General features: G+C 60.3%; 2 protein-coding genes across 3 annotated transcripts in view; one reads left to right on the plus strand and one right to left on the minus strand.

The window, feature by feature from the left end:
- The window catches only part of ADGRB2 (adhesion G protein-coupled receptor B2), a 104,032-nt gene that overhangs the window by 63,484 nt on the left and 12,953 nt on the right, over nt 1–27,595 (minus strand). The gene's annotated exons all lie outside the window — the stretch shown is intronic.
- Nucleotides 11,092–20,932, plus strand: LOC133627676 (skin secretory protein xP2-like; the record flags this gene model as incomplete). Its single annotated transcript, XM_062014288.1, has 4 exons — nt 11,092–11,134; nt 13,132–13,238; nt 19,595–19,768; nt 19,901–20,932. Coding segments are annotated over exons 1-4 (1,356 nt in total), but the record flags the coding sequence as incomplete, so codon positions are not given.

Here is a 27,595-nt window from a genome sequence, read left to right on the forward strand (position 1 = left end):
CAGCTGCTGCCGCTGAACCCGCCACTGATGCTCTTCTGAAAGCTCCCAGAAGCTCCAGCTCTGGCAGAAAGCTGCTGCTCACCTTGAAAAAGCCATTTGCTGAAGGCCAGAGCCACGATCTCTGCTGAAGCCAGAAGCTGCTCCTGTGATGGATGTGCAGCCACAAACAGCAGCTGGGCAGCAGCAGGACCGGCTCAGCCCCTGCTCCCGCGGCACCAGCGGGCACCAGCGGGCACCAGGGCTCTGCCCCGGCCACACCTGGCAATGTGGGTGTGCAGCTGTGTCCTCACAGCCAGGTACCCCGGGCTGGGCAGGATGTGGCCCTGGGCTGGGCAGGATGTGGCCCTGGGCTGGGAGGTGCCTTTGCTGGATCCCCCGGCTGATGGAGAATCACACACAGCAGGGAAGGAGGGAGCACAGGCAGTGAGAGGAGGGATGGATGCTGCTGCCTGCCCCAAATACACTTCCTAGAGTCACAGAATCCCCCAATGGTGGGGTGAGCAGAGCCCTGCAGAGCTGCTCCAGCCCCAGCCCCTGCTCCAGCAGCTTCCCCTGGCTCAGGGGGCACAGGAATGTGTCCAGGGGGGTTGGAAACCTCCTGAGAAGGAGCCTCCACACCCTCCCTGGGCAGCCTGGGCCAGGGCTCCCTCCCCTCAGCACCAAAGGACTTGCTCCTCCTGTGCCAGAGGAACTCTTTGTGTTCCAGTTGATGTCCTTTACCCCTTGTCCTGCTGCTGACCACCACAGAAAGGAATGTCCCCCCATCCTCCTGCCACCCAGCCTTTAGGTGCTTACTCCTGCTCCTCCTCCCCTTCCTCACTGCACAGCAGTTGTTGCTGAGCTGTAGCACACAACCAGCCCCCATCCATAGCATTCCCCCTTCCAAAGGAGCCTCCCAAATGACAGCCCCAGGCTCTGTGCCCCTGCACAGGGCTCCCTGCCCGGCCCTGCAGCTCCCACCAAGCCCTCATTAGCTGCCATCCTTAGGGCTGCCTGACAGAGCCATGGCACTGCCACAGCAAACCTAATTACAGCTGTGTTCCAGCATGACAGGGTTAAATGAACCACGAGGTGGGGGCTCTCCCCTCCCCTGCCTGGCTCAGGCTGCTGCAGAGATGCTTCAGCAACCTCCACTCAGTTATTCCCCAAACTGTGGGTCTTTCCCTAAGCCACAATCTCAGCTGCAGCCCCAACCCAGCTGCTGCCTATTTAGGGGTCCCCTGATTCCATCCTGGCCCTGTGGCCACCACTTCCCCTGGATGCCTGAGCATCCCTGAGTGGGCACATTCTCCCCTGGCATTTGATCATCCAGCCAAGGGCCAGGCTGTGCCCCAGCCCAGCTTTGCCCTGGAGCTGCAGCGAGTGCTTTGCTGCAAGTGCCTCACATTTTGAGCCCAGGGAGACACAGAGGCCTTTTAAACTAGGAAGCAATTCACAAATCCCAATAATTCAGCTAACAATTGCCTTTTTCCCCCCAAACTGTCCAAGCTCATAAATATGCATTCCCTTCTTTTCATTTTCTATAGATCTAGGATTGTTTTCAGTGGCAACAGGAGGCTGCAGTTTGCATTAGGAGTGTGTAATTTATCATTAAAATGTAATTTATAACATATAGAACAGAGCATAATAAAGTCTGGATGGGGTGATGGATGGCTGGGAAGCATGTGTTTAAAGGGTATCTTGTTTACATCCTTGTAGGTCGGCAGAGAAAGGGAAATGTGATTGTTGAGAAGTAATTACCTCCATGTTGTGCATTACCCTGTGCTCCCCCCACTCCTCCTGCCCCCAGGGAGCAGCAGCCAGAGCCACCAGCCTGCAGCAGATTGCTGGGAATGTGTAGAGGGCATCAGGTGCTGCAGCCTGGGGAGAGCACCCAGAGAAAGGAGAGAAGCCAAGGAGGGATGAGCACCCTGAGGAAGGAGAGCAGCTGTGGAAGGGAGAGCATCCAGGGAAGGGAGAGAACCCAGGGAAGGGGAGAGTACTCAAGGAAAGGAAAGCACCCAGGGGAGAGAGAGTAGTCAGGGAAGGGTGAGCATCCAGGGAAAGGGAGAACACCTAGGGAAAGGAAAGCACCCAGGGGAGAGAGAGTAGTCAGTCAGGAAAGGGTGAGCATCCAGGGAAAGGTGGTAGCCCATGCAAGGGAAAGTATCCAGGGAAAAGAGAGCAGCCAGGGAGGGGTGAACATTCATGGAAGGGAAAGCATCCAGAGAAGGGAGGGAAGCCAGGGAAAGGGTGAGCATCCAGGGAAAGGGTGAGCATCCAGGGAAAGGAGAGCATCCAGAGAAGAGAGAGCAGCCAGGGAAGGGAGAACATTGATGGAAGGGAGAGCTCTCAGGGACGGGAGCTGATGCAGGTGCCGCCGGGCTGGGGGATGTTTCGCAGCGATGGGACTCGGCCACCCGCAGCTCCGGCTTGATTTGAGCATAGGGAGGAAGGCTCGGCCCTCCTCCGAGTTACCGCAGGGCAGGTAGAGACGAGCCAGTCCCCAGTTTCGTTTCGCAGGGAGGGGCCGGGGAGGAGGTGTGTTGCCGGGCAGGAGCGAGCGCTGAGCTGTCGGTCGCTGCCGGCAGCGGGACCCGGTGCCACCGGGAGCTGAGCGCGGCTGTGACAGCCAGAGCAGCATCACCCCGGCACAGCATCACCCCGCGCAGCATCACCCCGGGCAGCATCACCCCGCACAGCATCACCCCGCACAGCATCACCCCGGGCAGCATCACCCCGGGCAGCATCAGCCCGCACAGCATCACCCCGGGCAGCATCACCCCGCACAGCATAACCCCGGGCAGCATCCCCCCGCACAGCATCACCCCGCACAGCATCACCCCGGGCAGCATCACCCCGGGCAGCATCAGCCCGCACAGCATCACCCCGGGCAGCATCCCCCCGCACAGCATCACCCCGGCACAGCATCACCCCGCACAGCATCCCCCCGGGCAGCATCACCCCGCACAGCATCCCCCCGGGCAGCATCACCCCGGGCAGCATCACCCCGGGCAGCATCACCCCGCGCAGCATCACCCCGGGCAGCATCCCCCGCACAGCATCACCCCGGGCAGCATCACCCCGGGCAGCATCTTCCCGACACAGCATCACCCCGCATAGCATCACCCTGGGCAGCATCCCCCCGCACAGCATCCTCCCAGCACAGCATCCCCCCGGGCAGCATCACCCCGGGCAGCATCCCCCGCACAGCATCACCCCGGGCAGCATCACCCCGCGCAGCATCACCCCGGGCAGCATCACCCCGGGCAGCATCACCCCGGGCAGCATCTTCCCGACACAGCATCACCCCGCACAGCATCCCCCCGGGCAGCATCCCCCGCACAGCATCACCCCGCACAGCATCACCCCGCACAGCATCACCCCGGGCAGCATCATCCCGCACAGCATCACCCCGCACAGCATCCCCCCGCACAGCATCCCCCCGCACAGCATCACCCCGGGCAGCATCACCCCGGGCAGCATCACCCCGCACAGCATCCCCCCGCACAGCATCACCCCGGCACAGCATCACCCCGGGCAGCATCATCCCGCACAGCATCACCCCGGGCAGCATCCCCCCGGGCAGCATCCCCCCGGTCAGCATCACCCCGGGCAGCATCACCCCGGGCAGCATCCCCCCGCGCAGCATCACCCCGCACAGCATCCCCCCGGGCAGCATCCCCCCGGGCAGCATCCCCCCGCACAGCATCACCCCGCACAGCATCACCCCGGGCAGCATCACCCCGGGCAGCATCACCCCGGGCAGCATCACCCCGGGCAGCATCACCCCGGGCAGCATCCTCCCAGCACATCATCCTCCTGGGGCAGTATCTTCCCGACACAGCATCCTCCCGGGGCAGCATCTCCCCGGGCAGCATCCCCCCCGCACAGCATCCTCCCGGTGCCTTCAGGGCAGACACGGCCGGGGCTGTGCCCTGAACTGATGGATCTGCAGCAAAGCAGCCGAGAAAAAATGTCTTTCTCTAACTCAGCAGCCGCTGGCTCTGCTCCTGCCAACCTGGGCTGTGCCCGTGCCAGGGGCTGTTGGTACCCTCCCGAGGCCCTGGCCCTTCTCTTGCCTGAATCTGGGTAGACACAGGGGATGCAGGAGCAGGATGTGCCAGCCCAGGCTGAGTCCCCACAGCCAGCAGCCAGCCAGGAGGGTGCTTGTGGCAATTCAGGTGTTTTAAAGCTGCAACTGCAGGACATTTGGGAACACTCAGGAATCTCATAGGGAAAAGGCTCCCCAGAGGGAGGCTGGAGTGGGCACCCCATGGGCTGAGCCCTGGGAAGTGATGCCTCCATCCTGGGGTGGGAATCCCACACGGCCCAGCTGATCCAGCTGAGGTTCTGGCTTCATTCCTGAGCCGAATCTGGCCCATTGTTTTCAATCTGTCTGCTTTCAAATTGCTCCTAAATAACACAGTTTATCTTTGGCTGATTGAGTCTAAGAATTTTGCAATTACAGACAAACAAGGACATTCAGCACCACTTGTTATTTGCATTTTTAAGGACCAAGACTTTTTTTGCTGTGGGTTTTTGCCTGCTGATGTTGCAGATTGGGGCTGATTTCACACCCCATCCCCTGTGTGGCTCCTCTTCCCAGCCCCAAAGTCCCTCCAGCCCAGCCCAGGTCTCCTCACACACCTGGGGAAACAAATTCAATCCCAAATGGGGCATTTTTTTTGCCTTGCCCTCTGCCCTTGTCCAGCTGCATTGAAGCTGCAGGAAGGCAAATCACAGCCCCAGTGCAACAGAGTGAGCCCAGAGCATCCGTGGGGCTGGCAGCAGATCCAGCAGCCTGCTCTGCCCTGCTGAGGCCTCATCTGTGTCCTGTGGCCAGTGCTGGGCTGCCCAGCTCAGGAGAGACAGGGAGCTGCTGGAGAGAGGCCAGTGCAGGGATACCAAGGTGCTGAGGGGATGGAACATGTGTGTGAGGAGGAAAGGCTGCAGCCCTGGGGCTGCTCAGCCTGGAGAAGAGAAGCCTGAGCTCAGGGGCACCTCAGCAGCACTGACAAGTACCTGAAGGGTGGGTGTCAGGAGGATGGGACTAATGCCAGGCCAAGGGGTAACAGGCACAGGCTGCACACAGGCAGTGCCCCTGGCACAGGAGGAGCAAGTCCTTTGGTGCTGAGGTGAGGGAGCCCTGGCCCAGGCTGCCCAGGGAGGGTGTGGAGGCTCCTTCTCAGGAGGTTTCCAACCCCAGCTGGACACGTTCCTGTGCCCCCTGAGCCAGGGGAAGCTGCTGGAGCAGGGGCTGGGGCTGCAGCAGCTCTGCAGGGCCCTTCCAGCCCCATCACCCTCCTGCCTGGGCAGGGTTTGCTCTGACAGCTCAGGCTCAGGCTCAGCAGCCCCGCTCCAGCTTTTATCCCCCTTTCCCCCGCCCGGCTGCTCCATTAAGGTCAGGCTCCTTCCTCCAGGCCGCTTTGTTTTCTGCTCTAATTACCTCTCCCCTCGGCCCCAGCCCCCAGCCGGCTCGTTGATCACCTTGTCACGGGAGGAGCCGCGGCAGAGCTGCAATTGCACCCTGCAAACGCTGCCCCGGAGCTGGGAGTGATCCAGCAGAGCCCGAGGAGCTGCAGCTGATGCACCAAGTGCTCTGCCCTGCCAAATACCTGCTGGAAGCCCGGAGGGAGCACAGCCAAGTGCAGAGCATCAGCGGTGCAAACGTTGCACACAGCCCTGTGCAGTGCCCCAGTTTCAGGCCTGAGGGTGCTCAGTGAGGCACCCAAACCTCCCAGCACCTGTGGGAAGCGTGTGGGTGCTGACCCCCAGTGAGGAGCCAAGCAGTGCTCATTCACAGTTACCCCCCCAGCTGCCATCTCCTGCCCTTTTAGTGCTGAATCCCACCTTGGCCAGCCTGGGAGAGCAAGTGGATCCCAGGGCTTCTGCAGCAGAGGGAGAATCAGAATCAGTTTGGTTGGCAAAGCTCTTGAAGCTCCTGGAGTCCAAGCCACTAACAGGGTGGCTGTGCCTGAGTGAGGAGGTGGCTGCAGGACTGAGTGGTGAAGGGATGCTCATCCCAACTCCCACAGTGCCAGGGAAACCCCCCCTCATGTGAGGTCCAGCCCCTCTGGCTCCAGTCAGCCCAGTGCCACGAGTTCCCAACAGCTCCCTACCCAGCAGCCCATTAAATCACAGCCACAGCTCATCTTTCATCCTCTGGGTTTTCTTCCCCTTCCTATTTTATTAGGTTGTTTATGTTTCTAAGAGCAATTAATTCCTGATTGGGAGCCAGCAGCCATGGGGGAGGGAGAGCATCCAGCAGCAAGGGGCTCAGCATCACTTCCCTCCTCCCACCAGTCACCCTGAGCACTGGGACCCTCAGGATTTGCCCCCTCTGCAGCATCACAATCTCCTTCCAAGCCTCAGCCAGGAGCTGCTTCAGCATCTCCAAACCCTCCTGTAAATTCTCCCTTCCAGTGCTCTCAGTAACCAGCAGCCCCTGGAGCCTCCCAGTCCTGTGGCTGTGCCCTGGTCTGGAGGAAGGACCTAATGAACCAGGGAAATGAGTGTGACATGCTCAAAATGCTCAGTGAAGTTTCCCCCATCACAGTTCATGTTAGAGGGGGAACTTGGGGCTTCTTTTCTCTCCCACTCTCAAAGTGGAGGCTGGCAGTGTCAGCCCAGACTCTGCCTTGGGAAGGGGGAGGGAAGGGGATGGGAGGAGTGGGGTGAGGGGAGAGGAGGGGGATGGTATTTCATTAAACATGCACCTTATTAAGGTTGGCAGCTGCCTAAGGTGACATTTCAGTGTCAGTTGTGCAGTGTGTGACTCTCACACCCCACAAGCCTGGAATCATGGAATGCTTTGGTCTTGAAGCCCTGGAGCTGCTGCAGCCCCAGCCCTCCCCTCACCCAGCCCAGCCCTGCCCAGGGTCCCCAGCCCAGGGTGGCCACTGGCCACGCAGCAGACAGGGAGCAAAGGCATCCAATTAGCTGTAATTAACGTGGTGCTCATCAGTGCTTCCCTGCTGGGGGATCTGCAGTTTCACTGGGATGTGCCAACCCCACTGGGAGACCCCAGCAGCAGCAGCAGCCTTTGCCTTGGCCAGCCCAGCCCCCGGGGCCAGGACCTTCTCCCACTGACTCAGGCTGAGTGGGGCTGGGGCAGATCCTCATAAATCTGCCCCTGTCAGCAAAAGGTCCCTGTGGCATTTCCATTTTATATCCTGCACTTTGCAAGGAATAAATCTTGGTGGGGAGGGGGAGGAATTGCCTTCAACACACTGGGCAGTGAGAAGTGCCCCTCTCATCCCTGTCTCCTGCAGCAAGCAGAGGGGATGGAGCCTGGAGGGCTCATCTGGAGATGCTCTGGCCTCAGGAACCCCCTGTGCCTGGGTCTGGATGGGGGAGGAATGGAGCAACAATCCCTTGGGGCAGCAGACAGGCACCTTTGTCTCCTTCTCCCTTCGTGGAGGGTAAACAGATGTTGTTTTCCTCGTGTAGGCTCGAATTTATGGCTGTAGCCACACACGAAGGGAACAGCAGGAGAAGGTGAGGAAGAGGAGGAAGAAACAAGGTTTTCTCCAAGGGCCTGGAGCCATTTGCTCAGCCCATTGCTGCTGCTGCTGCTGCCTCACCCAGCCTCGTGCTCAGGGCCTGGAGAGGCCACATGGAGTGTCCAGCTGAAACCCCAACACGCTGCTTCTCCCACCAGCCCTTTCACCCCCTTGTCCCTAAAGACCCCTCTTGTCAGCCAAGGCCATGGGCCAGGCCAGGGGTTGTGGCTGAGCCCTGATGCAGTGTCCAGCCCCAAATCCTGCTCCTTGCACAGAGGCCAGGGGGGGCTGAGGCTGCCCTGGGGACAATGAGCACGTCTGGCTCCTGGGTCTCAGCAGCAACTGATGCATCACCTCTGAAACAAACACCTGTGATGCAGGAGAGGCCACAGAGGCTCATCAATGAAGAGCATTAATGAAGGAACAAATCCCTCCTGCCTGTGCCATGAAGGGCTGCCTGGAGCTCCCCCAGACCCTGCTGCTCTCCCTCCAGCATCTGGAGGCTCCCTTTGGCCTCCAGCTCCTGGTGACTGGCCACAGCTGAAGGGTGGTCAGGGTCCTCCTGGTCCTTGTGGGCACAGGCACAGGATGGGTGCCAATGTGCTGAGCACAAAGCTCTGCACCATCAGGGACCCCCCTGTGCCCCCTCCCCGTGGCCAAGTGAGCTGGGGGTGGCTGCTGCCTCCTTTCATCTTTCCCTGGGCTGAACTTTCATTCCTATAATCAAGCCTGATATTAATGATGCTTCAAATTACCCCTGATTGAAAGAACCTTTTCCAGGCACAGCAGTGTGGGGAGATGACAGGAGTGAGGAGCAGCACAGGCCCCCAGCTCCAGCATCCACCCCCAGACCCCCATGAGCGGAGCAGAGATGCCATTTGCTTCATCTGGGGGTTATTTAGGGACTGAACTCTCACATCTTCCTTGTGAGCCTTGGTGGAAGGGTCACTGAGAGCACCCCAAAGCCCAGGGACCATGCACCACCTGGGGCCACATTCTGCTCCAAGCCCAGAGCTGTTTGCATCCCCTCTGCCCCATCCCCAGGGAGGGACAGGGAGGTGTCATCACCCATCCCTTTAAGGGACATAACCATGGGGCAGGTGCTGGCAGCACCAGGACACCCAGACTGGTGGGATGCAGAGTGATGATGGGCAGGTGACAGCCTCTGCTCCCCCAAACCCCCCATGAGCCCTGGAGCAGGGAAAGCAGCAGCCCTGGCACCCCAGGTCAGCCAGAGCACCCACAGCTGGGTGAGCCAGGGCTCCTGTGAGCAGTGTCCTCCCAGCCCTGTCCCCATCCCCATCCTGGCTGTAAATCCCTGGAGCCACTTGCAAACAAGCCCTGAAATCTCAGCCAGGGAGATGGGCTGAGGAAGATTTCAGGCTCCATTAACTTCATATTTACAGCCCCTTTGTAACAGGACATGGGTCCTGCTGCTGAGGGAGGATGCCCAGAGCAGCAACATGCCAGGAGCTGAGTGATGCCCCAGCCAAGCAGAGGCACAAAGATGGTGCAGTCTGGGACAAGGCACCCCAAGACTCACCCCACATTCCCTCCTTTGCAGAGCTGAGACCCATCACCTGCACTAAATCCCCCTGTCCCCATCCCTGGGGTGCATCCAGTGCTGCCTCCAGCCCAGGGCTGGGCAGTGGGAGCAGCCACATGGTTTAACAGCACACATGTCCCCCCCAGCCTCTCCTCTCTCAAGGGCTTCTCTGCCTGTCAAAGGACTTTGTCTAATCCAGGGAGAAGAATGGAAGCCCCAGCCCTGCAGGACGGACTGTGCTGTCTGGGGTAGAACTAATAGTTATTATCTCCATTAAGCACCAGGGCTGTCAGGGAGGAATTAATTTCCAAGCAGCAAGAGATGAAAGTTCCCCATTTTTCAGGGAAATCTACTCAGTGCGAGGTGGCTCAAGAAAAATAACTCAGCTGTGATTCAAAATGATCCCCATTTTATTAAAAATAATTGTAATTTATCTCTCCCTGCAGCTCCCTGGGGTGTTGGCTCCGAGCCCAGGCAGCAGGGCAGAGGGATCCTGGCCCTGCCCCACGCTGGGGCATCCCCAGGGTGGCTCCAGATTCTGGCCACATCACCTGCTGGGGAGCTGAGCTGCTGCCTGCCAAGCCCTGACACCCCTCTGCAGCGTCCAAGATGGAAAAGACAAGCCCACTCCCAGCTCTGCTGGGCCATAGCATCATAGAATCAATCATTTGGGTTGGAAGAGATGTTTAAGATCAAGTCCCAGCCCTCCCCTCGCCCTGCCCAGCCCAGCACTGACCCCTCAGCACCTCAGCACCAAGCCTTTGGGATCCCTGCAGGGCTGGGCACTCCCCCAGCTCCCTGGGCAGCCTGGCACAGGGGCTCACACCCCTCTCAGGGAAACAGCTCTGCCTCAGCTCCAGCCTCAGCCTCCCCTGGGGCAACTGGAGCCCATTTCCCCTTGTCCTGTCATTCATCACTGGGGAGCTGAGCCTGACCCCCAGCTCCCTGCAGCCTCCTGTCAGAGTGCTGCTGTCTGCCCTCAGCCTCCTCCAGCCTCAACACCCCCATTCCCTCAGCCCCTCCCCAGCCCCTTATGCTCCAGCCCTTTCCCCTGCTCCATTGGTGCCTCCCCTCAGGCAGCACAACGAAGCTGCTGCAATCCCAGACATGTGGGGGTCAGAGACACCCCTCTCTGAGCCATGGGGAGCAGCCCCAGCTCCCAGCCATGCCCTGGGCAGCAAAGCCTCAGCTGGGTGCTGGGTGCATGTGTCTCTGCACAGCCAGGCTCCTGCTCCTGCTCCCCTCAGCTGGGTGCTGGGTGCATGTGTCTCTGCACAGCCAGGCTCCTGCTCCTGCTCCCCTCAGCTGGGTGCTGTGTGCTGGGTGTATCTGTCTCTGCACAGCCAGGCTCCTGCTCCCCTCAGCTGGGTGCTGTGTGCTGGGTGTATCTGTCTCTGCACAGCCAGGCTCCTGCTCCTGCTCCCCTCAGCTGGGTGCTGGGTGCTGGGTGCATGTGTCTCTGCACAGCCAGGCTCCTGCTCCCCTCAGCTGGGTGCTGTGTGCTGGGTGCATGTGTCTCTGCACAGCCAGGCTCCTGCTCCTGCTCCCCTCAGCTGGGTGCTGGGTGCTGGGTGCATGTGTCTCTGCACAGCCAGGCTCCTGCTCCTGCTCCCCTCAGCTGGGTGCTGGGTGCATGTGTCTCTGCACAGCCAGGCTCCTGCTCCCCTCAGCTGGGTGCTGGGTGCTGGGTGCATGTGTCTCTGCACAGCCAGGCTCCTGCTCCCCTCAGCTGGGTGCTGGGTGTATCTGTCTCTGCACAGCCAGGCTCCTGCTCCTGCTCCCCTCAGCTGGGTGCTGGGTGCATGTGTCTCTGCACAGCCAGGCTCCTGCTCCCCTCAGCTGGGTGCTGGGTGCTGGGTGTATCTGTCTCTGCACAGCCAGGCTCCTGCTCCTGCTCCCCTCAGCTGGGTGCTGGGTGCTGGGTGCATGTGTCTCTGCACAGCCAGGCTCCTGCTCCCCTCAGCTGGGTGCTGGGTGCTGGGTGTATCTGTCTCTGCACAGCCAGGCTCCTGTTCCACTGTCTCACCAAGATGTTGCAATAAAAAAATCAATTAGTGGCTAATGGCATCACAGTGGTTGGGAGATCTAAAGCTTTCCAGGGACAGTGAGTGGTGGTGAGCTGCTGTAATTCAGGTTCCAGCAGTGAGGGATGGGAGCTTGCTCTCGCTTTAGGAGCAGCTGCCAACGTTACTCATCTCGTTAGGTTTATTCATAAGCTGATCTCCCCCAGCCTGGGGAGGGGCTGAGCCTGAGCTGTGCCTCCTGCTGCATGTGTGGGCTGTGGCTAAAGCAAGCAGGGGGCTGTTTTACCCAACCCCCTCCACGCCAACACCCCCCCGTCCTCATCCCAAATGGGGGGTTTGCTCATCTGTCAGATCACAAAGCCCCAACCTGCTCCCAGATGGAAATCTCTCCTTTGTTTGCTTTCCAAAAATACCTCAGTAATGGGCAAAGTCAGAGCTTTGAGCTTTCAGGGCCTTTCAGGGTTTGATTTTCTGCCTCTTTCATTGTGGCTGTGACAGTCTCTGTCCTGCTGCTGCCACCCCAACGAGATTCTATTGTCAGAGCTGAAACATTCCCCTGGCTGGTTAAAGCCTGCAGGGAGGATTCTCCTGCACATTCACAGACTGAGAACCAGTTGGAAGGGGGAGAAAAGACCAACAGCCCCCCCATTTCAGACTAACCCTGGAGAAGGAAGCCTGGCTCTGCCTCAGCATCACTGGCATCTCTCCCATCTGCTGCTCTCCCAGCCCAGATTGAGCCCAGGTTTACAAACAGCCCCACATTGGAGGGTGAGGAGATCAGTTCCTTGGGGTAACTTCCCAAACCCACAGCAGAGCCCTTAAAACCTCACCATTATCCCCAAAACGGGAGAGATGCCTTTCCCTGCCCCGTGCCTCAGTTTCCCCAAGTGCCCAGGCGGGCTGTGCCCGTCCTCTGGCTGGCATGGGGGGTGTCCCAGGCCCTGAAATGGGGCAAAACACCAGGAAATCGATGCAGAAAAACAAACAAGAGGTACCTAATGTTCACTTTGCTGCTTCAGAAGCTGTGCACCTCAGGGAAGGGCTTTGCCTTTACAATCCAGCCCCACAGCTGCACGTTTCTCTGATGCAACGAGATCTGGAAAAGAAGGAGCTCGCTGGAAAGAGGATGATGGACTGAAGCTGCTCAGGATAACCCACTGAAGCTGTTCTGATCTCTGTCTCTACACTCCAGTGTCCAAGGTGCAAGCATGAGGCCAAGCTCCCCCTCCTGATCCTCCTCCTGCCCCTGTTTCAAGGTTAATGCAGCAAAATGAGCCCCATTTTCTCTCTCCCAGCCTCAGATGTTACAAGTGCAGGAGACCAGGACTCCCCAGATGCCACCATCAGCTCCTGGATCTCAAAGCTCCTCACACCCCAGGGCAGCATCTCCCACCCCGTCCCCATAGTCCTTTCTGTTCCTGCCTGGGAGCATCTGCCCCATCCCACCACCCAGACAGCAGCTACAAACCAACCTGGCTCTGCAAAACCAGCCTCAGCTCCCTTCTTTTCCAGGGGAAACATCCCAAAAGCAGGAATGGGAGAGGAGAGGTCCCACAGCAGCAGACACTCCCTGAGGAGGCTGCAGGGAGCTGGGGGTCAGTTGAGGTCAGAGCTGAGGCAGAGCTGTGTCCCTGAGAGGGGTGTCAGCCCTGTGCCAGGCTGCCCAGGGAGCTGGGGCAGTGCCCAGCCCTGGAGGGACCCCAGAGCCGTGGGGCTGAGGTGCTGAGGCTGTGGGTCAGTGCTGGGCTGGGGCTGCAGCAGCTTTGGGGGCTTTTCCAGCTGACAGCTTTGCCTGACAGCTCCAGACACGCTGCTCACCCCCTGCTCAGCGCCTTAATCACAGCTCACGGCCCTGCAATGCCATTAACGAGAGTGGCTGAGCTAATTAAATACCTGTTAGTGATCCACTCATTACCGAGGGCAATAAAAGCCGCCTCTGAGCTCCGGGGCTCCCCTGCTGGGCTCGGTGCCCAGCGCCTGCAGCACAGCTCCCTGCAGCTCCTCAGCAGCCCCCGCAGGCAGGGCTGGGCACCGCCGGAGCTGCTGAGCTGGGCACGTCCCTGCCCTGTGCCCACAGCATCTGCCACCATCCTGAGCTCCACCGAGGTCCCCTCTGCTCCAGCTTCACCTGCCCCAGTGCCACCAAAGCCCCTGGGGAGCAGCAGTGCCCAGCCCAGGACTTCAGCAAGGATGGGAGAGTCACATTTGTCAGTGCCAGCAGCTGAGCACTGACACACAGCTGAGGCAAGAACAGAAACCAGCCAGAGAGATAAAAGCCCCAGTTTGGGAGCTGGTTCTGTTCACTGGAACAACTGGGCAGAAAAAGAAGGTCAGAGGCTTGTGCCTCCTCCTGGCTGCAGGTCACCCCTGGGGCAGCACACACCCTGCCCAAAGCTGCCTGTGGACTGAATGCCACGCTGAGACTGCACCAAGGCAGCAGCTCCAGAGCCAGGGCAGAGGGGGACTCATCCTGCACCCAGCCCTGGGCACTGAGGGGGTCCTGCCCTCCGGGATGCTCCCACTCAGCCTCCCTCTGTTTGGTGCTGCAGTTCACCTCCCAGAAAATTTGCTCTTTCTGCTCTTAATGAGAGATTCCTCCTGGAGCTGGGGAGCCCAAGCAGCGGGGTGGATGTCAGGGAAACCGAGGCACAGAGACACCAAGTGCTCTGGACTCATCCCCCCATGGTTGCCCTCAGCCTCCTGCTGCTGACCTGGCCCCAGGCACAGTGGGATGCTGACAGGGCTGCTGGGAATCAACCACCCACCCAATTAATCCCCCACAGCTGCCCTGGTGCTGGTGGGGTGCTGGGGAGCCCTGGGCTGTGTGCTGGGCTTTGTGGCCCCAGGGCTGAGCCCCTTCCCTGGGAGCTCTCTCCTCTGGAGCTGCTGAGCAGCCTGGCAGAGAGCAGTGAACCTGCTGCAGCTCTGCTCCAGTTACCTGCCACACATGTGATGAATTCACAGGGCTCAGCTCCCAGCCACAGCACAGGGTCTGTGGTTTCTCACTCCCCAGAGCCTGGAGCTGCTGCAGCATCCCTGGGCAGACTGGGGAATATTCAAGCCCTCTGTGCCTGCAGCACTTCAGCAAATCAACTGGAGCAGGGAGGTGTTTGGGCTCCTGGGGGATGAGGAAACCAGAGCCCTGTGTGGGAAACGAAGGGGCTTCACAGCTGGGGAACCTCTCTGAGCTGCCACAAAGCCAGGGATGCTCCTGCATGTGCTCAGGTGGCTCATTAATGCCAGGCCCAGGAATGCAGAGACAGGAGGGATGAGCAGGGTGAGTTCCCTGGGGAGGGATGAGCAGGGTGAGTTCCCTGGCGAGGGTCATCCTGGGGGCCATGAGCAGTGGAGGTCTCAGCACTGTCCCCTCTGCTCTGTCCCCTTTGTCACCCAAGCACAGCAGCCAAAAGCCCAGAGTCCCAGCTGCTGCCTTGGCTCACTGACTCCATCCCCAAGCTGCTGCCATGTGATGGTGACAAGCTCCTGCCATCTGCCTGCAAACCCAGCCCACAGCCTCACCCTGTCACTCACCCCCACGGGCACCTCCAGCCCCAGATGGGGCATCCCCAGCCCAGTCTGGATGCTCAGCACCACGCTGGAAAAGCCTCCATGGGAGCAGCACCCTGCGGGGAGCAACTGCCTGAGGATGCACAGCAGCATCCCCACCTGCAGCAGCAGGACCCTGGGCCCCCACCCTGGCCATGCTGTGGGGCTGCAGGAGGAGGAGGAGGAGGAGGAGGAGGAGGAGGAGGAGGAGGACAGCGCTGCCTGGCTCTTTCCCACGCTCCCTCCTCTCCAGCACAGCCGCAAGGCAGCGGCAGCACTTGCACATCCCAGCTCACCTTCCCGGGCTGTTTGATCTCAGCAAAGCCTTGGACCAAGGCAGCTCCCTCCCTCCCTTCCCCCACCGCCCCCTCCCTTCCCCCACCGCCCCCTCCAGGCTTTTCTTAGTTTAAACACACGGACGCATGAAAAATAAATGTTGCTCTGGAAAGACGGCGGCAGAGGGCTGGGAAGCAATTAGCATCCAAAGAGGCGTAATTAGTGCTCAGAATGCAAGCGGCAGAGAAGAAATAAAGTAGCGTTCGGATGCAATCAGGGTCGTGCCTGAATTACAAACCGTTAACGGAATTGCTAATTAAGCACCGCGTGTGAATCGGGGCTTATGAAGGGCTCAGCACAGGCTCAGAGACCCAGGGACTCACCGTGCAGGGTCACTGCTGGGCTGGGACGGGGCTTTTGCTGCCTCCCTGGTGGCACAGGCTGTCCCTGGCACTGCTGGTGACCCTGGAGGACAGATGGCACGTGCAGAGCAGCAGCTTTTGGGGGGAGTCCCCACTGAGATGATGCTTGTGCTGAGTGTGCCTTTGGCAGGGCTGTGGCACACAGGGCAAGGGCTGCCTGCCTGGCTGTTAATTAGCTGTAATTAGCCAGATTTGCCTCGTTTTAGCAGCCTGGGCAAATATTTGCCCAAGGAGCACTGGTGTGTCGGCTCCCCACAGGCCCCACGGGCTCCTGTGGGGATTGAGCTGCTGGAGGAAAGGGCTGCAGCCACATCTGAGCCCCAACATCCCCCTGAGGCCTTGTAGGGGGGATTTGCTTCACCCCTTAGTGTGTGGGAGGGGCCACAGACTCCTCAGTGGGGCCACTTCCCTTTGGGGAGCCCATCAAGACACCCTCATACCTTGTATCCCCACACCCTGCATCCTCACATCCTGCATCCCTCATCCCCACACCCTGCATGCTCATACCCTGCATCCTCACACATTGCATCCCTCATCCTCACATCTTGCATCCCCACACCCTGCATCCTCACACCCCACATCCCTCATCCCCACACCCCACCTTCCTCATCCTCACATCTTGCATCCTCACACCCTGCATCCCCCATCCCCACATCCCTCCTTCTCACATTCCTGCACCTTCACACCCCCCATTCCTGCATCCTCACACCCCACCTTCCTCATTCTCACATCCTCACACCCCCCTCCCCGGACAGGGGATCCCCTGTTTCCCAGCCCCCCCAGCTCAGCACCCGCAGGCAGCAGCAGGATCAGTCCCAGCCTCACCCCCTGCAGGGGAAGGATTAATTATTCATATTTTATCAACTTCAGACACGTCTTACAAAGGTCTGACAAGCTCTGCCTTTGCCCAGGGGGGCAGCTCTCCTTCCTGCCTCTCTTTTGCTTTCCAACCCTTTCTCCTTTTTTCCCTGGGATGGTTTTTATCTTCACCTTCTCATTTCCTTTCTCTTTTCCCCAGTGTCCCAGCAGCTCCTCCCCAGCACAGCTCCACCAGCCGTGTCCTTGCTGGGCTCCCTGACATCCCTCTGTGCTGAGCTGCTGGGGATGCACCACAACCTCCCTCCCTCCCTCCATCCACACCGGGCTCCCCAAGGGCTGGCATCCCCCAGCTTCTCCCTGGCAGGAGTGCAACAGCCTGGGGAGCTCCTGCCCTGCACCCCCTGCAGCTCCTGCCCTGCAGCCCGGGGAGCTCCTGTCCTGCAGCTCCTGCCCTGCAGCTCCTGCCCTGCACCCCCGGGGAGCTCCTGCCCTGCAGCTCCTGTCCTGCAGCCTGGGGAGCTCCTGTCCTGCAGCTCCTGCCCTGCACCCCCGGGGAGCTCCTGCCCTGCAGCTCCTGTCCTGCACCCCCGGGGAGCTCCTGTCCTGCAGCTCCTGCCCTGCACCCCCGGGGAGCTCCTGTCCTGCAGCTCCTGTCCTGCAGCCCTGGGGAGCTCCTGCCCTGCAGCTCCTGTCCTGCAGCCCTGGGGAGCTCCTGCCCTGCAGCTCCTGCCCTGCACCCCCGGGGAGCTCCTGTCCTGCAGCTCCTGTCCTGCAGCTCCTGCCCTGCAGCTCCTGTCCTGCACCCCCGGGGAGCTCCTGCCCTGCAGCTCCTGTCCTGCAGCCCTGGGGAGCTCCTGCCCTGCAGCTCCTGTCCTGCACCCCCGGGGAGCTCCTGCCTTGCAGCTCCTGCCCTGCAGCTCCTGTCCTGCAGCCCTGGGGAGCTCCTGCCCTGCAGCTCCTGCCCTGCAGCTCCTGCCCTGCAGCCTGGGGAGCTCCTGCCCTGCAGCTCCTGCCCTGCAGCCCCTGCAGCCCCCGGCCGGCGCTGGGATGAAAGGCGGGCGGCAGCGCTTGAAGCCTCCCAGCAGGGAAGGTCCCGGGAGCACCGCGGCGATCAAAGGCAGCTTCAGCTGGTTTAATAAGTCTCCGCTGAGACACCGCAGTCGGTTCAGTGTGGGGAAGGGGCTTTCCAGAGGAGATCAAAGGCCTGAGTGAGTGTGGAAGGAGCTGGGGGACTGGGAGGGAGGAGAGGAAGAGGAAGGAAGGGGAGGAAGGGAGCGAGGGCTGGGAACAAAAGATGGAGAGGCTGGAGCTTCCAGCGCTGCCTGGAGACTGTGCCCAGAGCTTCTGCACCCAGGCAGGGGCTGAGCACAGGGGGAGGCAGCTGTGGGACAGCCTGAGCCCTCAGCCAGCTCAGAACCATCTGGGCTAGTGCCCATCACCCTGCTCAGCACCCCAAAAGCCAGGCACCCAGAGCAGCCTCAGGCCCAGCAGGGCTGGGGGGGATGGAAGGCTGAGGCTGGGCAAGGACACGGTGGGGCTGTGGCAGAAGCCTCTGGCAGGAGCAGAGAGCTCAGTTGTCAGCATCAGGTCCTGTTTGCCCACAGATCACCAGCCCCTGCCTGTGTGTTCTGGCAAAATTAATCATAATTGCTGAAAGCAAGACACATGGCACTTGTAACTTTGGTCTGTTAATTAGGATGCTGTAATTGGATACAGCACTCCCTGTAAATGCAATTACCTGGGATCAGAGCAGCAGCAGGGCTTGGGCACTGGGCTCAGCAGGGACACAGCTGGGGTGGCCACTCCAGGCTCCTTCCTACCCCAAAAACTGTCACAGCCCCTGTCTGCTGCTGTGGTGAGGGGAGCTGGGAAGGTCCAGAACACAAAATGTCCCTAAATCAGAAGTGAGCAGAAGGCTCATTGAATCATTTGGGTTGTTGAAGCCCCTGGAGCTGCTGCAGTCCCAGCCCTGCCCTCACCCTGCCCAGCCCAGCACTGACCCACAGCCCTCAGCACCTCAGCCCCACAGCTTTGGGATCCCTCCAGGGCTGGGCACTGCCCCAGCTCCCTGGGCAGCCTGGCACAGGGGTGACACCCCTCTCAGGGAAACAGTTCTGCCTCAGCTCCAGCCTCAGCCTCCCCTGGGGCAACTGCAGCCCATTTCCCTTGTCCTGTCATTCATCCCTGAGCCTGACCCCCAGCTCCCTGCAGCCTCCCGTGTGCATGGCAGCCCTGCAGCCCCAAACCCTCCTCCCCATCCCCCAGCCCTCAGTGAGGCAGCCACACACCCCTCCCTGGGTCCATAAAGATTGAATTATAGAAAAGGCAAAGATCCCTTAACTACACTGAACAATCATCTGTGTTAATATCCAGAGATAAAACCTGATTGTTTCATGAGAGAGCTGGGTAATTGAGGCTCCATTTCACGGTGGTTTGGGCTATAAAGTCTCCTGGAGGGCTGCACAAAGGGCTGCACAAAGGGCTGCCTTTAGTGGGGGGTGTTGGTATTGTTTTACTTAAAGTTAGGTGGAAAATACACAACAATGACCCTTCATTCAAGGTGTCCCAGGGCTCCTCTGCTCCTGGCTCTCAGGGTACCTGAGGATGGTTTGAAGCACAGAGAGAGCAGAGGCAGAAGTGGCTGCCCACCAGCCCCAGCCAATGCCCCACCATGCTCCACATCCCCCCCCCAGGTTTAGGGTCCTTTCAGAGCAGGGCCAGGGCTCAGAGCAGAGCTGCTCCAGCCCCAGGGATGGTGCCCATCCAGGCTGCACACAGCCTGTGCCCATCAGGTGTGGAACATGCTGTGAGTGCCCCTCACACCTCCCAGGGCAGCAGGTGAGTCACCACCAGGCACTTCCCTGGGGGGGATGGATTTGCACCACTGGGAAAGAAACTCCCTCCCTCCCCTGCCCTCAGCCCTGCAAGGTTTCCTAACAGCAGCTTCTCCCATCAGGCTGAGTGTCAGCCCTAACCCTGACTGACAGCAGCCCTTTAACACCCGGATTTGTGCCCTTGGGAAGGAGCCTCCATCCCTGTTCCTGCTCAGCAGCTCCCTGCTCCTCTCAGCCCCAGCCCTGCCCCATTCAACCCCCTGTACAAGCTCCCCCAGCCCCAGGCTGAGCTTTGGAAACAGCCAACCCAGCCCTTGTGTCAGGGTGCTCATCCCCTGTCCCAGAGCCTGCACAGCACCCAGAGCCTGCACAGCACCCAGAACTTGCACAGCACCCAGAGCCTGCACAGCACCCAGAGCCTGCACAGCACCTAGAGCTTGCACAGCACCCAGAGCCCACACAGCACCCAAAGCCTGCACAGCATCCAGAGCTTGCAGAGCACCCAGAGCCTGCACAGCACCCAGAGTCTGCACAGCACCCAGAGTCTGCACAGCACCCAGAGCCCACACAGCACCCAGAGCCTGCAGAGCACCCAGAGCCCACACAGCACCAAGAGCCCGCACAGCACCCAGAGCCTGCACAGCACCCAGAGCCCACACAGCACCCAGAGCTTGCAGAGCACCCAGAGCCTGCAGAGCACCCAGAGCCTGCACAGCACCCAGAGCCCACACAGCACCCAGAGCTTGCAGAGCACCCAGAGCCTGCACAGCACCCAGAGCCTGCAGAGCACCCAGAGCCTGCAGAGCACCCAGAGCTTGCACAGCACCCAGAGCCCACACAGCACCCAGAGCTTGCACAGCACCCAGAGCCCACACAGCACCCAGAGCTTGCACAGCACCCAGAGCCTGCACAGCACCCAGAGCCCACACAGCACCCAGAGCCTGCACAGCACCCAGAGCCTGCACAGCACCCAGAGCTTGCAGAGCACCCAGAGCCTGCACAGCACCCAGAGCCCGCACAGCACCCAAAGCCTGCACAGCATCCAGAGCCTGCACAGCACCCAGAGCCCGCACAGCACCCAGAGCCTGCACAGCATCCAGAGCTTGCACAGCACCCAGAGCCTGCACAGCACCCAAAGCCTGCACAGCATCCAGAGCCTGCACAGCACCCAGAGCCCGCACAGCACCCAGAGCCTGCACAGCATCCAGAGCTTGCACAGCACCCAGAGCCCACACAGCACCCAGAGCCTGCACAGCATCCAGAGCCTGCACAGCACCCAGAGCCTGCACAGCACCCAGAGCCTGCACAGCATCCAGAGCCTGCACAGCACCCAGAGCTTGCAGAGCACCCAGAGCCCACACAGCACCCAGAGCCTGCACAGCACCCAGAGCCTGCACAGCACCCAGAGCTTGCAGAGCACCCAGAGCCTGCACAGCACCCAGAGCCTGCACAGCACCCAGAGCTTGCAGAGCACCCAGAGCTTGCACAGCACCCAGAGCCTGCACAGCACCCAGAGCTTGCAGAGCACCCAGAGCCCACACAGCACCCAGAGCCTGTAGAGCACCCAGAGCCTGCACAGCACCCAGAGCTTGCAGAGCACCCAGAGCCCACACAGCACCCAGAGCCTGCACAGCACCCAGAGCTTGCACAGCACCCAGAGCCTGCACAGCACCCAGAGCCTGCACAGCACCCAGAGCTTGCAGAGCACCCAGAGCCTGCACAGCACCCAGAGCCTGTAGAGCACCCAGAGCCCACACAGCACCCAGAGCCCGCACAGCACCCAGAGCCTGCACAGCACCCAGAGCTTGCACAGCACCCAGAGCCCACACAGCACCCAGAGCTTGCAGAGCACCCAGAGCCCACACAGCACCCAGAGCTTGCACAGCACCCAGAGCCTGCACAGCACCCAGAGCTTGCAGAGCACCCAGAGCCTGCACAGCACCCAGAGCCTGTAGAGCACCCAGAGCCTGCACAGCACCCAGAGCCTGCACAGCACCCAGAGCTTGTACAGCACCCAGAGCCCACACAGCACCCAGAGCCCACACAGCACCCAGAGCCCGCTGCAGTGCAGGGTGCTGGCTCTGCACCCGCCTGGGGCTGCGCCTGCCTGGCACCGCTGCAGCGGGCACCGCCGTGCCAAGGCTGCTGCTGCCATCTGCCGCCACGTGCTGCTGCCAGGACACAGCTGCCCACCACGGGCACCTCTGCCTGGGCCCCTCTGCCTCAGCCCCTGGGACAGCCCCGGGCTGGCTCTGTACCCCCAGACTGGGATGTGCTGCAAGAGCCCATGAAGTGCCCCGTGAGGCCTGGGGCTGTCTGCAAACAGCCAGGGCTGGGCAGGAGGGTTGGTGCAGGGGGCACCTCAGCCCTGGTGCATGCAGGACAGCTGGTGTGGGGCTCAGTGAGTGGGTGAAGGGAGAGCCTGAGCTTGGGGAACCATGAGCAAGGAGAGAAAACACCTCAGGGATGGGAAACATCCCTCAGCTGAGGCGCCTGGGGATGGGCTCGAGCATCCCAAGACAGACAAGGTCAGGGCAGAGCCACACAGGAGGCTGAGGACACAGACCCTGTGCCAGGGAGATGTCAGGGCTGTGCCAGGGGAGCAGAGCCTGGCCAAGGTAGGGCTGGACCCCACACCCCTGCAACCCCTCCACTCCCAACCCCTCACCATGACCCAATGGGCCACACAGCTGATCCCCTGGGAGCCTCCAGACACAGGCAGCCCTATTAACAGCATTAATTACACCAGGGGCTGGTGGATGATCTCATTATGAATGTGCCCAGCTTTGATTTTCCTTTCAATCAATGGTTATTATTTACACAGAGCAGCAGCTGCCCTGGGCAGAAGTCAGGGGAAGCATCTCAGCACTTGGCAAGGGGCAGGTCCCAAAGGAAAGGAGTGGCCAGGGCTGACCCCCTGGTGACAGCACCTTGCAGCCCAGGGCACAGTGGGGAGACAAGGGGGGGTCCCAGGAGGCTGTGGGGAGGGGGACACAGGGCCAGCTCCTTTGGGGGTCACTTAGTTTGAAGCCAGTGACTGGTCTTGCAGCAGGACATGGAGCAGCCACACAGGTCCCAGCACAAAGTGCCACTATCCCACAGGGACGTGCCCTGCCCTGGGGACCCCAAAGGCTGTGTACCCCACTGGAGGGGTACAAAAAGGAGGTGTCAGTGCTGTGGGGACCCCAAAGGGAGCCCAGCTGCCAGACCTCACTAGAGGGCAGCAAAATGCTGCTGTTCCCAGGGCTGGGGACATGGGGCCACCCGTCCCAGGTGCTGGTAGCCACGTCCTCTTGGGGATCCCCCAGCATCTGCCCCCAGTACATGGAGCCAACTCTCTCCATCACACTTGGTGTCTGCTGAAAGGGGAGCTGCAAACTCCTGGCTTTGCCTCCCCAGCAGCCAGGGGCATGCAGCCAGGAGGCAGAGCCATGGGCAGCCTGCTTGGCTTGGGTGGGTGATGCCAAAGGTGGGCAGTGGGCACTGCCTGGGGAAAGGGGCTGCAGAGGGGCTCAGGACCCTGGGGACCACTCGTTACTTGGGAGCACAGACAGACCCCCAGCTCCCTGAAGCCTCCTGCCAGAGAGAGCTCCTGGCTCCCCTCAGCCTCTTCTCCAGGCTCAGCACCCCCATTCCCTCAGCCCCTCCCCAGCCCCTTGTGCTCCAGCCCCTTCCCCAGCTCTGTGCCCGGCTCTGGCCACGCTGCAGCCCCTCAGTGTCCCTGTGGCAGTGAGTGAGGGGCCCAGCACTGACACAGCCCTGGAGCTGCAGCCTCCCCAGGGCCCAGCACAGGGGACAATCCCTGCCCTGCCCCTGCTGCCACCCCACTGCAGGATGCCCTTGTGCCCTTGTCCCCTGGGCACGCTGCTGCCTCCTGTTCAGCTGCTGCCAACTGACACCCCCAGAGCCTGCTCCCCTTGGCTCCTGGGAAAAGCTCACCCCTGGCAGCAGCCCCAGCACCACCACACCCAGATGGGACCATGCCAGCCCTCCCTGCCCCACGGAGCCAGGGCTGCAGCTCCCAAGGGGCCAGAGGCAGCCGAGCAGCCCCCACGGGCTGAGGAGCCCCCACGGCCCAGCCAGAGCGTTTCCAGCCCGGGCAGGCTGCCTGCTGTGGTGTCTGGGAGAGGACAGGGAGCCTCCTGCCATCTGGATCCTGTACAAGGAAACAAGATAAATGCAGAGGCTCAGAGCTTCCTCGCTGCCCTCAGCCGGGAGCCGAAGCTGGAGCAGGATCCTCCCTCCCCTCCCCTCACTGCCCCACACACAGCACTTGGAGCAGCACTTGGAGCAGCACTTGGAGCAGCAAACCTGCCCAGGCAATGCCAGGAAACACCTTGTCTGGACACAAATCCTCCTGCTCTGCAGGAGCAAGGGAAGGCAGCTGGATGGAGGGTGCTGCAGGCAAAGTCCCTCTGGCAGGGGGCACTGGGATTGCTGGTGCTGGGAAGATGAGTGTCTGTCCCAGCAGGGTCAATCACAGAACTGTGCTGGCTGGAAAAGACCTTTTCCATCCTCATTTCCATCTTTCCATCAGGGGCAACCCCCCTCAGCCCAGCTGTCCCAGCAGCAGATGCCCTGGCTCGGGGCTGGGCTGCCCACAGCTCACAGCAGCTCACAGGGACAGCAGCTGCCCCTGAGCTTTTCTTCCCAAATCAGCTCTTTTGAAGACCCCACAGCCATGCAAGACACACAGGGTGCAGCCACCCCTGCCCCACACACAGGTCAAGGCACAGCCCTGCAAACCCCACGAGGATTCAAGCCTGCAGCTATCAGATGAAGCCCTGGGAGCTCAGGCTGACCTTTCCCAGAGCCCTCCAGAGCCTGGCAGGTCTTTCTGAGAAGCAGCAGCACTGCCAATGCTCAGCAGCAGGGCCCAGCCCTGGAAAGATCTGGGTTTTCTTCCCACTCACAGCAAGACTTTAACATGGGAGAAGCACTAGTTTGCACCCAGTGACAGAGGTAAAACCTTCAGGGCCGTGTCACACTGTGCAAGTCACCAAATCCACCTCTGTCTGCTGCCTCTGCACCAAAACCATCATCCAAAACCCCCCATTAAAAGCCCCAAACTCCAGCCTGTGCCCACACCAGGTGTCATTAAACTCTGAATCCCTTCCTCTCAGCAGGCTGCTGCTTCCAAGTGGGCACAGAGGTGCCTCCCCAGCACAGCCACAGCCTCCACCTGCCTCATTTTCCTGCCCCTCCTGGGGAAACAGTCAATAGTTATTTTTTTTAGCTGCTGCAGAAAGCTGAGTGAGCAGAAAGCATCCAGCTCCTCAGCTCACCTTGGGATCAGCACCTGGCCAGGCTCCTGGGACAGGCTCCAAGCCCTGCACCTTGCTCCTGCTGGCTCAAGCTCCTGCACAGCCCCTCACCAGCAAAGGGCAGCTCCAGGCTGGGGCACAGGGGCTGGAGAGCTGCTGGAGGGAAAGGGCTTGGGAGGGCTGCTGCCAGCAGCTGAACAGGAGCCAGCAGCGTGCCCAGGGGGACAAGGAGGCCAAGGGCATCCTGGCTGGGCTCAGCAGTGGGGTGGCAGCAGGAGCAGGGCAGGGATTGTCCCCTGTGCAGGGCAGGCAGCCACATCCCCCGTGCCCAGAGCTGCAGCCCCAGGCTCAGGCAGTGCTGCCATGTGCAGGGCTGTTCCTGCTGCATGGGGAGAGCCCACTGCTCCAGACAGGGAATGTTGTTTTCCTCCTGGGGTGACACACCAACACTAATTGCATAAATTACTCTAAATGAGGAGATGTAGCTAATTGTGCACACAAACATGTCACTGCAGCTCAGCTGGGACTTGAGGCTGACCACAGCTAAAAATAAGGCACTGCTGCTGTGCATGAGCAGCAATCCCCAGCCACTGTGGGCTGTGCCAGGAGTCGCTGCCTGCTTGGGAAGAGCCAAAGAGCTCAAGTACAAGCCCTTTCCAATAACCCAGGCAACATCACCCTCCCTTTTCCAGCCATAGCTCAAAGCCCTTCACTGCCCTGAAGACAACCACAAGAGAACATTGCTTTTCTCAGCCAGGGCTTGGGAGCAGGGGCAGGATCAGTCCCTGATGGGCAAAGTTGGTTTTGCCACCAGATGCTGCAAACTCATGTCAGCACCTCTGCAGCTCCCAAAAAGCTCACCATGGCACTGGGTGTTGCAGGGAGCACCAGACACCTCCTCTGCTCCCTTCTCTGACAAGCTCCTTGGCACAGAAAGCAAGAGCCTTGGGAGGAATAACCTGAGCTTCAGCTCCCCACACAGTGCCAGTGCCCTCAGGAGAGACACAGCCTGCAGGGAACAGCCTCCTTTAGAAAGCCTTTCTGCAAAAATGGCTTTGAAAGCCCAAAGGAGCAAAACCCCCACCCAGGATTATCATCATTATTTATCTCATAACCTTCAGGTTTACTCCAGGCCGGTGTTTGCAGCACGACACCCACACTGCTCCTGCTGTTCATCTCTCCTTATTTACTTCTGACATTTATCAAGTGGCCTTCCTGCAGGCTGGGGCACATGCTGCACACTTCTCAGACCAGCAACTAACACTGGAAGGTGAAATGCTCTTAACTCAAGCTGCCAGGAGACTTTTCCCAGCTCCTCTCCAAAGCAAGACACAGCAAGGGGAAAAAAACCCTTCCCATGTGAGAGGCTCCTTGAGCTGAAGCCCATCTCCCCTGTGCCTGAGGTGGGCCTCAGGCTGTGCTCCCCCACTGCAATGGAGCTGGAACCTCACTAATGCCAAACATCTGGGCAGCTGCATGTCAGTGCCCCAGGCTCCCAGGCTCAGGCTGTGGCAGCAGCTCAGGCAGAGGCAGCCTCTGGCTGCAGGGGGAAGCAGGACACGAGCGAGAAGCTGGGGCTGAGTTAGGTCCCACCTAAATGGGATGCTCAGTGAGAGATCTTTCAGCTCCAGGGGGGGGGATGTGGCACAGATGGAGCAGGAGCTTTGCCTCATCCTGCAAGAGGAGGCAGAAGGAGGCTCCAGGGGAGCTGAAGGTGCAGCCGCTGCCTCGTGGAGCGAGCAGATTCCCCGGAGAAAAGACAACGGGGTTTGTTGTGCTTCAGAACAGCTTGTTCCAAGGCAGCTCTCTCCAACAGCACAGCAAGCACTTCCCAAACAAGGGCTTCACTGCCTGTGTGCTCAAGGGAAGAGGCACCAGACATCAGGTTTTGCCTGGCAATTGCATGCAGCTCCTGGCAAACACCAGCACAGCCCCCACGGTCCTGCCCGCCCGCCGCTGCCTTCTCCTCACCACCCCTGGCACAGCTGCTGCCCTTAAGCCACTTCCAGCCTCTGCTGGTGGACAAGACACAGAAACCTGCTCAGAAGATGCCTCCCCTCTCCTCTGCTCACCCTTTACCACGCTACACCTCAGCCCCTCTCCAATAATGAGGGCTGCAGGAGCTCTGAGCAGGAGCACAGGGCCAAAGCTCACTTCACATCCCCTACTCTCAGCATCCAATTAACGACCATCCTTTGCCTTCCCCAACCTCCCTCCTGTGCAGCTCCACGTGGACAACTGAGAGCAAATCACTTTCTGCCTGAAATCATTTCAAAACACCAGGTGCAGGCAACCCCCTGACCAGAGAAACACCCTCACCAGCAGCACCAAGGGACCTCAGCATGGCACATTTCCAAACCAGCCTGGACACGTTGCTGTGCCCCTGAGCCAGGGGCAGCTGCTGGAGCAGGGGCTGGGGCTGGATCTGCTCTGCAGGGCTCTGCACACCCCACCATTCAATGCTTCTGTAGAGCTGATAAAGTCAGATTCCCCACCAAAGGAAACCTCACATTGCATAACAGCATTTTGAGGCAGCTGCAGGCTGTGGCACACACAAGGCAGGCTTTTATCTGCCCTGGGTATGAATCCTCTCACATCCCTCCAGGTCAGTGTCTCCACCAAGCACCAGCATCGCCGCACGTGGCTGCAGAGCCGTGTCCCACCGCCGGCTACGTGAGCCCTGCCAGGCATCTCCTGGCATCTCAGACCACCACACAGCCCAGCCACCCTTGCCAAGAACCAAGTGCAGAGTGGGGAAGCTCTGGGTCAGCAACAAAGGCTTTGTGTGCCAATGCCAGCAGCGGGATGGCCTCAAAGGGGTGATGCTCACTGTCACTGCCTCCATCAGGCTGCAGAACTGCCCCCAGCATCACTTCACCTGCCTCACTGGCAGCCCTGCTTCATCCTTTTTAGGATTAAGGTCTCATCTATTTATAGCTTAGGTCAGGACTGCTGCTCATCTGCTACCTGGGCAATTACAGAGCTGTGGTGATCAATAAAACAAAGGTCACCTCCCCAGGGGCTGAGGTGCAGGAGGCTGCCTGCAGGAGCAGCACCAGCACACTGGGCTCACCCACACACCATCACACCTCCCTGTGGGAAGTGTTTCCCCACTGCCACATAACACAGTGACTCCCCTCCACACCAAGCAGCAGCTGAGGTGATGAAGTGGCTCCTCTTCCCCACAGCCCTGCTGAGCCACAGGAGCCCTGGACATGAGGCAGAGCTGCAGAGCCACTGGAGCCCTGGACATGAGGCAGAGCTGCAGAGCCACTGGAGCCCTGGACATGAGGCAGAGCTGCAGAGCCACAGGAGCCCTGGACATGAGGCAGAGCTGCAGAGCCACAGGAGCCCTGGACATGAGGCAGAGCTGCAGAGCC

The sequence above is a fragment of the Colius striatus genome, chromosome 24, assembly GCF_028858725.1.
Source record: "Colius striatus isolate bColStr4 chromosome 24, bColStr4.1.hap1, whole genome shotgun sequence".
NCBI lineage: Eukaryota > Metazoa > Chordata > Aves > Coliiformes > Coliidae > Colius > Colius striatus.